The sequence below is a fragment of the Grus americana genome, chromosome 25 (assembly GCF_028858705.1).
Source record: "Grus americana isolate bGruAme1 chromosome 25, bGruAme1.mat, whole genome shotgun sequence".
NCBI classification, from domain to species: Eukaryota; Metazoa; Chordata; class Aves; order Gruiformes; family Gruidae; genus Grus; species Grus americana.
The window spans coordinates 805,920-814,252 of record NC_072876.1 but is presented as its reverse complement, the minus strand read 5'-3'; the positions used below and the strand labels follow the sequence as shown (position 1 = coordinate 814,252).

At 56.6% G+C, this 8,333-nt stretch overlaps 1 protein-coding gene across 1 annotated transcript; it reads right to left on the bottom strand.

The window, feature by feature from the left end:
* Window positions 1–4,198: 4,198 nt before the first annotated feature.
* PIM1 (Pim-1 proto-oncogene, serine/threonine kinase) lies at window positions 4,199–8,183 on the bottom strand. Its single transcript, XM_054804128.1, has 6 exons — window positions 7,881–8,183; window positions 7,668–7,774; window positions 7,528–7,578; window positions 6,754–7,120; window positions 5,900–6,076; window positions 4,199–5,634 (listed from the first exon to the last, which is right to left on the bottom strand). The coding sequence occupies exons 1-6, from the start codon at window positions 7,960–7,962 to the stop codon at window positions 5,477–5,479; spliced, it is 942 nt and encodes a 313-aa protein (XP_054660103.1). The 5' UTR covers window positions 7,963–8,183; the 3' UTR covers window positions 4,199–5,476.
* Window positions 8,184–8,333: the final 150 nt, after the last annotated feature.

Here is an 8,333-nt window from a genome sequence, read left to right as displayed (position 1 = left end):
TTCGCTTTGCCGTTCCCTCTCAGCCTGAGGGGTAGATCATCCTTGGAGGAGTTTCCCCTCCTGCTTTTCCACAGCAATTCAAACATCATCTTCTCATGCTTCATTTATTTGCTTTATCAAAGACTTTGTTTAGAAAGGCACTGCTAGAGCAACAGGAGAGTGACCACTCCACCCCGGCAAGGGAAGGTGGCTCATTGTCTCTGCTCAGCCCACATCCTGCTCCTCTTCCCAAAAACAGAGAAAACCCACCCGGAGAGTGGGGGAAAGGACTGAAATCCAACTCCTTGGCATCCACAGCTGTGCTTCAATGGCCGTCAGGTCTTAGCAGGCGATGGCAGGAGCCAACCTGGGCCAAAGTGAGCCAAATCCATATGCTTTGGGGGAATCTACATGCACACACGCATTTCTGCAGCCATGCACACACACAGGGACACTACAGCAAGCAATCTACTACGAGTAGTAGCCTGGCACCGAGATCACGGCTGCCATGGCACATCCGTGCCCGTGCGGTTGGCAGAGCGGAGGCGGTTTCCGTTGGGGTCGGTACCGATGGCTTACGAGGCCATGCGTCTGTGCCAGGGGGCCCAGCCCTGCCTGCTCATTTTGGGGGAGGAAGATGAAGAACTTCAGCAAGGGTTGACCTGAAGTGACATTTTGCCGCTTCTGTTTTTCTCACAGCTTTCGCAGCGGGGTGAGATCTCTGTTCGCCCTTCAAATGCACACGCGTGCCTGTGTGTCATTTCAGGTTAACTGAATTTGAAACAGGAGCTGTTGTTTCATTTTTCAAATCACTTAACCCCCTCCTAACTGTTATAAACATGGTGATTAAGGACACAAAAATATTACCCTGGAGGAAAGGGACCAAAAGCTTGGAAAAGGATGAAAGAAACACTCTGATTACCCCCTTTAAAAATACGTTTCTTTAGCCAAAGCTGCTAAATTTGGCTCAACTTTACACACTGGAAAGGTTTTGCAGTTGGTTGGTTTTTTTTTTAAGGTGAATAAAGTGGTTTTCCTCATAAAAACCCCCACCAACTCTCAGGCCGAGCGATGCAGTTTCGATGTGTCACGGAGGCAGGGTTAATGCAGATCCCACTCTCGGGAAGGACGGTGTAAACCCCAAAACACAAGACTCTGGTCTCAAGTGGGGCTCCAGGTGCCTGAAACCAACACCTGGCCCCCCTCACCATCACAGCGCAGGGGTTCTTTTGGAGGAGATCTGGGAAAGGACACGTTTCACCCCCAGTTCATGCTGAGGAGCGCAGGGTTTTGGTCTTGGCTCCCGGAGGGCTCAATCCCCTGCCTGGGGGACGTGGGGACATTGGGGGTCTGAAGCTGGGAGCTCCTCTGCGGCTGGTCCCAGCACAAGGAGGGACAGGGCAGGGAAAGGCAGGCGAGCCCAAGCTCCACCGCAAAAAGATCTCCAGCGAGTTGGGGCACTGTGCCTCAGTTTCCCCACATGCCCCGTGGAGATAATGCTATTGCCACACAGGCCATCGGCAAAGGACTCGGAGACCGACTTCCACAAGGATTCATTACCGGGGAGCTGGAGCTGCCGGACAGCTGGTTTGCTGATAATTCACCTCATCCTAAGGCAGGTGTTTAAAATAGCTCCTGTGACTGACTCACTATGCCGAGAAGGGCCAAAGGGTTTCAGATGCCGCCTCGGGGGCAGCTGGATGTTTTCCTTGCGACGGGACGTGGGGTGAGATGCCACCTCCGAGTCTTCTGCTCTTCGGGTCCCTGGGGTGAGCCGGACCTCCACTCCCCAGGTGGCTTTTCTCCTCTGTGCTCAACTGTGTTTTTCCAGCAGTGTCAGACTTTTGGCTGTTCCTCATCTCCCACTCCCAGAAAGGGATGTGGAAAATAGAAATGTCCCTTTTGCTGTGGCTTCAGGCTGCCCTGGCTGGTCCTTTCTGCACAGCCAAGCACCTTAGTGTACAGGAAGTCACAGGTGTGATGAGTGCTGGTGCTTTGCAAGTCCTCAGTCATACATGGGATAGACTCCAGTGCTCCTAGAACGGGAGGTCTAACGGCCTGAAATCTCATCCTGGTCCTGCTTCATCCTTTTTTCCCCCCCACTTTCTGAATTACGGATACTTCCCCTGCTGACACCATGGAGCAATAAAAAATTGTAAAAGGGAGGTGGGGGAGCGGTGCTGGCTCCGAATCGCTTCCCACTAGGTAACTCCAGTGGTTTCATCCTCTCCTGGCGTAGCTGACAGCCCTGAAGGGCAACGAACAACCCTCTACCAAGGAGAAATGAGGGGTGAAAAGGTCTTTTCCTTTCCTCCAGCCCCTGTGTCCAGTCCTCATGCCACGCTGTGATGGTGATGGGCATCGTGGAGGGGAGCAATGAGCAGCCAATGCTGCGGCTGCCCATCTTCAGGTCTCCCATCACATCAACCATGGTCCTTTCCTCATGGCAGAGGTCTGGGACCCAAATCTGGTGGCTCTCAGCCTCGTGAAGGTATTACTGTGCAGGAAGGCTGGTGCACAGGGGATCAAACATGCACGCATCCTTTTCCAACACCCAGTTGCCAAAAGTGGCAGGACAAGACGGTACCCGGGCAGCGGGATCTTGCCGGGAGACACGATGGCACCATTCCCCTCCTGCAACACAAGCCCTGCAGGGACAAAATCATCAGCAACAGGCGGAAATGAAGTCACTATCAGCACCCCAGCCCCATGCCGGACCTGCTCGGCCTTTCTGCGGCGAGTTTTCTAAGAAACACCACAGCAGTTAGCAAGCGTTTACGGGAAGGGTGGGCCGAGCTCAGCCTGCAGCCGGGACAGCCGCGATAGCATTTTGGTGGTGCCGGGGGGGGGGGGGGACGACGACAGTGGCCACCCGAGGGGCTCAGGCTCCTCACAGTAGCAGGTGGCATGTTGGGGAGGTTTGCTTTCGTGTAAGAGCAGCTTCCTGGATGGTCCGGGGAAAAAGCAAGACAGGAGGTTAAACACAAACCACATCTCAAAATAGGCTTAAAATTTGAAGGCGTTTGGAGCTGCGCTTCCTGCTTCTAGCAGCCCCGAGGAGGAGATGAGAGATGCAGCTGGGTAAAAAAAATAAAGGAAAAAAAAAAGAAAAAAAAGAAAGAAAAAAAAGAAAAAAGAAAAAAAACCAAGAAAAACAAACCAACCAAGTTAACGCTTTCTGCTGAAGGCAGAGGCACTGCAGTCACACAGCACACCAGGTCACCCCACAAGGCTGGGACATGGCTCCAGGACCCCTGGTTCCCTCTGACAGCAGCCCCAACAGCTCAGAGCGGTGCTGGCAAGCCCAAGATGAGCCAGGGAAAGAGGGGACTCCCTGGGCATGGGGGTTTTAAGCAAAAAAGCCATGGGGCAAGCCAAGGAAAGCCCTGTTCTGTGTCAGATCCGGCTGAGGGCCTCACAAACCTGCAGAAAGGGAAATGTGCCCCTTCCTTGGAGTAGGAGACACAGCTCTGTGTGCACACAGCAGCAAGTGCTCCATGAGGTCAAGCAGGAAGAGAGCTTCAAAACTGAGCATATTAAATTAATTTAAAAAAAAAATTACCAAGAAACAAAAAACAAACCCCAACACCCTAAGCTGAAGCACCGTGGAGCTGGGAAGTGGGGTTTGACAGTTTGGAGGGTAAAAGCTTGAGCGAAGCGTTACCACTGCTGACTGATAGCGACCGACTTCTTGTAATCTGAAGATCGACTTCCTCTCACTCCGCATTTGCCGCAGCCGAGCTGGAGGTGGGGACAGCCCGCCGGCGGCTTTCTTCACCCACCGGCACCCGGCATGCAACACCCGCTCTGCACCAACAGAGCCGGAGCAACAGGATCTGCCTTACCAAAATTTAATTTGGCTGACAACATCCGGCCTTTCATAAGGTTGCTTTGATCTTTGTTTACTCGCCATCCCCAGCACATGCTCCGCACCAGCCTGCGGATGAATGGAAACGAAAAGGGCTCCACACTCCTTTGATCTCTCCCAGGAGACCTGCCAGAAGCAGTCGGCACTGGAAACACCCCACCAAAGGCTGGATCCAGCCTTCCCCATGGTGCTTTCAGCTGGCTGGTCCTGGTTAATGCCGCTCGGCAAAACTTTGGAGTTAAGTCTCAGCTAGAGACAAGCTGGCAGTCCTCGCAGTAGCCACGGTGTGGTCACCTTACCCACGAACTCCCAGCATCCTTCATCCCACCCCGCAATGAAGGGATGTCTCCATCACGTCAAGTGGTTCGTTTTTATTTAAAACCGCATAAAAAAAATAAGATTTCTGAATTCCCCTGTACAATATTAACTATTAACAAAAAAAACAAAACCACAAACCCGCCAGCTACACACTTGGTTACATGTAAAGACTCGACAGCGCGGACAGCCCGGGCTGGCTCCCCCCTCCCCAGCCCGACAAGACACCCGTGGGGAAAACCAAAACTCATCTGCAAACTGAGATCTGCACGTGGCGAGGAAACAACATCAACCAGAACTATGCACACAGACAGCTGGGGAGCAGGCAGCCGCTCCACACCTCCACCAGACATCCGACAGAAACATTACGGACCCGGGGATGGACACAGGACAGACACAGAGGGAAGACTCGAATGGAAAACCGGGGGGATCAGCAGCTGTAGAAGCAAGGCGTGGGTTGGAAACCCACATGAATTATAAATAAATAAATAAGTTATCCTACTGGCTAGAACTCTCTTAAAAAAAACAAAAACGATATCATGAAAATAAATTAAAAACGAAAACTGGAAAAAAAAACAGGTAAAATGTTATCGCTATTAACAACTGTACATCAAACTTCGCTCCTGTATAACTTTGTACACATTTACAGCTCTGTTGGTTTGCATTGTTTGTGCATTCGTGAGGGCACAGGGAAGCAAAGAACCCCAGAAAATCCACGCGAGATGGAGGCACGGGAGGCGAGGCATCGCCCGCTTGGCTCCTAAGCATCTTCTGACCCGTTTTGTTTTTGAAAAGGGAAAAGGAACTATATACCCAGGCGAGTCTTGGAAAAGCAGCAGTGTAGGAAAATTCAAGTATTTCCTCCAGCACAGCCCAGATTGCAACTGAAGGCACTCGAGCACGGTGACAGCGGAGAAGACAGCCATTCAGCTGCAGTACCTGCCCTCCCCCCCAGTCAATTTTCCCCTGTTGAAGACTTTCTCGCAATAAGGTCTCCGATCTTCTCGCGGTCCCGAATTCAGCAGGTCAGGAAGACACTTGGGAGCCTCCAAAACCAGAACCAAAACGAACAAAAAAAAAAACAAACCAAAAAAAATTTACTGGCAAACTATCAAATGAGACAGAGTCATTCAGATGGGAGTCCAGGCCAGCTGGGTTGGATGGTGACCACCATCGCTTGGAAGACCAGGTCTCCAGCCGAGCTCCAGGACAAGATGTGCGTCGTCCCATCCGATGATCCCCGCTCAGCGCTGTGGTCACAAGGAAGAAGCCTGGTGGTCTTTGCTTCTTCTGGCCAGGAGATGCGTGGAGCTGTTATTTGCCAGGCTCCTGGATCAAACTGTGCAGGTGGATCTCTGCTGTCTCCTGGGGCAGGTGAATGTCTTGCAGCCATGGATGATTGAAAAGGTCTTCCAAAGATGGCCTGTCCGAGGGGCGCATAGACAAACACCACCTGATGAGATGCTGGCACTCTGGGGAGAGAAACCAGAAACCACTGGTCAGTCAGAGAAGGCTCCTGTCTGCCTGGTACTGCTGGGCCATGCTGGGCCATGCTGGGTGTGCTCAGAGCTGCACCCAATCAATTATCTGTTTTGGAGGACAGCAGGGTGGCAGGATGTGCCACCTCCTCCAGCTAACCATGGGAGATCAACCACCTTCACCGCTGTAAGAGCGGGATACTCGTGTGCTTGGTGCTGTCTCCCAAAACCCATTATCCCTGCAAAGCCAGGTACTCACCTAGAGAGACCCGCCGTCGGAAGAAGAGCTGGCCCCCGATGATGTCCTCGTCCTGCTCGAAGGGGACGTCCCCACAGACCATGTCATAGAGCAGCACGCCCAGGGACCAGATTGTTGCCGAACGGCCATGGTAGCGGTGGTAGCGGATCCACTCCGGTGGGCTGTACACCCGTGTTCCTAGGGGATACGGGCAGAGCTGTCAGGTGGATGCTGCCTGCTCCCAGATCCTTGACCGAGCATCCCCGGGGATGCGGGGTCTGCACCGTTGGCAGGGGGAGGGACACGGTGTGACCTGCCACCCCCTCGCCAGCACGTGACTCTTGTTTACAAACTTTGGGTTGTAAAAAAAAGCCGATGGTGCCGGAAGAGGGCAGCATGGGCCCGGGGAAGGCCCGACCGTTACATGCAAAAAAAAAAAAAAAACAAACCCATGGGTGGGGAAAGACCACGCCTTTCCCCCCCCTCAGCCTTGGCCCCCAAAAAAATAAAAAATAAGCCAAGGCAAACAAGGGGAGCGGAGCAGCCCAAGCCCTTCCGCACCTGCAAACCAAACCGGCCAGCGCATGGGTTTTGCAACCCCCCCTCTGTTACCCCCACGGGTGTGTTTTTGTCGGGCTGGCTTCCCCCCGCCCCAGCCCGGGGCAGGGTGGGTGGCGGAGGCTGTCGGCCCTGCCGGGAGCCGGCTCCTGTTTCACAACATCCGCTCCGCGCCAAAAAGCAACTTGGCAGCTGGTTGAATAATTAATCTCCCCACCACCACCACCCCCAGCAAAGGGTGCGGAACCTCTGGTGACCCACCACGCTGGGCCCTGTGATGCCCGGTACCAGGAGCATCCCCCCGGGTGGAGGCTCACCGTCAAATTCGGTGTAGACTGTGTCCTTGAGGAAGGTGCCGGAGCCAAAGTCAATGAGCTTGAGCTCTCCGGTGGCGAGGTCGACGATGATGTTCTCGTCCTTGATGTCGCGGTGCAGGACACCGCAGTTGTGGCAGTGCCGCACGGCCTCCAGCACCTGGCGGAAAAGCCCCCGCGCCAGCTCCTCGGACAAGGACCCCCTCTCTGTGATGAAGTCGAAGAGATCCTGCGACGGCTCCGGACGCTCCAGCACCAGCACGAAGCTGTCTGGCAGCTCAAACCAGTCGAGGAGGTGGATGACGCCGCGGAAGCCGGAGCCCACCTTGTTCAGCAGCACAATCTCCATCGGCACACGGGTGCCACTGGGCTGCAGTGGGACCAAAATGCCGTCAGTGGAGCTGATGCTGCGCCGGGGGTCCGGTAGCCCCTGCCTGGGATGCTCTGGTGCCCCCTTCTCCAGCCCCACTGGTGCCTGAGCATCACCCCACCCGGGGGATGCTCCGGTGCCCCCCTGCCTGGCCCCACCGGTGCCTGGGCATCACCCCGCCCGGGGGATGCTCCGGTGCCCCCTTGCCCAGTCTCACTGGGGGATGCTCCAGTGTCCCCCTGCCCGGCCCTACCGGTGCCTGGGGATCACCCCGCCCGGGGGATGCTCCGCATTCCCCGGTGACCCCACGCCCGCTCCCCCCACGGTGTCCTGCTTTCCACCCTCCCGGGCCTCGGTTTCTCCCGCCCGTGGTGTCCCGGTTTCCCCCGGTGCCCCCGGTCACTCACCAGCTCGCCCCACTCGGAGATGCGTTCCCGGGCCACGTGTTTGATGGCAACCTGCAAGGCAAGGGGAGCGACGGGCTGAGCACGCCGCCCGCCCCGCCGACTCCCCCTCCTCCTCCTCCTCCACCGTCCCCGCCACTTACCGGGGTGCTGTCGGAGATGCGGATACCCGAATAAACCGAGCCGAAGCCGCCGCTCCCCAGCAGCGGGCCCACCCGGTATAGATTCTCCAGCGGCTCCTTCTCTTTCCCTGCGAGCGAGACACGGCCGTCAGCGCTCCGCCCGGGGCCCCAACCGTCCCCCAACCGTCCCCCAACCGATCCGGGCCGAGCAGAACCGGGCCGTTTCTCTCCTACCTGGCTGTAGTTTAGCGGTATGCAGCTCCCCACCCGTCCCGGAACGTAGATGGGCCAACGAGTTAATTTTCGAGAGCAGCATCCCGGCCCCCTCGCCCGATTTCGGGGCCGGTCCCGGCACCTCCCGAACCGGACCGGGCACCGGTGGCTCGGTTCCGGCGGTCGGGCTGCCGAGCGGCAGAGGTCGGGCGGGGGAGCCCGGAGAAACGGAGGCTGTAGCTTGACGGCAGCGGGGCGGGTAAGGAGCGGCCGCGGCGCGGCTGTTCCGCGCTCTGCCGGGCTCCCGTGTGGCGGGGCCGCCCCCAGCCGGCCCCGGGAGTAGCGGGGGCCAGGGGCGGGCCAGGGAGAGCCGGGGGGCGGCGCTGCCTCGCCAGGCCCATCCGCACCGGCCCGCCCAGCGCCGCCACAGCCAATAGGGAGAGAGCCGCGCCGAGGAAATGCCGCGGCGGCTCG

Excerpts from the sequence above, each read along its gene's own strand:
- PIM1 (XM_054804128.1), bottom strand. The coding sequence starts at position 7,962 with ATGCTGCTCTCGAAAATTAACTCGTTGGCCCATCTACGTTCCGGGACG. Across the intron at positions 7,579-7,667 it reads GCATCTCCGACAGCACCCCG|GTTGCCATCAAACACGTGGC; the intron begins GTAAGTGGCGGG and ends CTTGCCTTGCAG. Across the intron at positions 7,121-7,527 it reads TCTCCGAGTGGGGCGAGCTG|CCCAGTGGCACCCGTGTGCC; the intron begins GTGAGTGACCGG and ends GTCCCACTGCAG.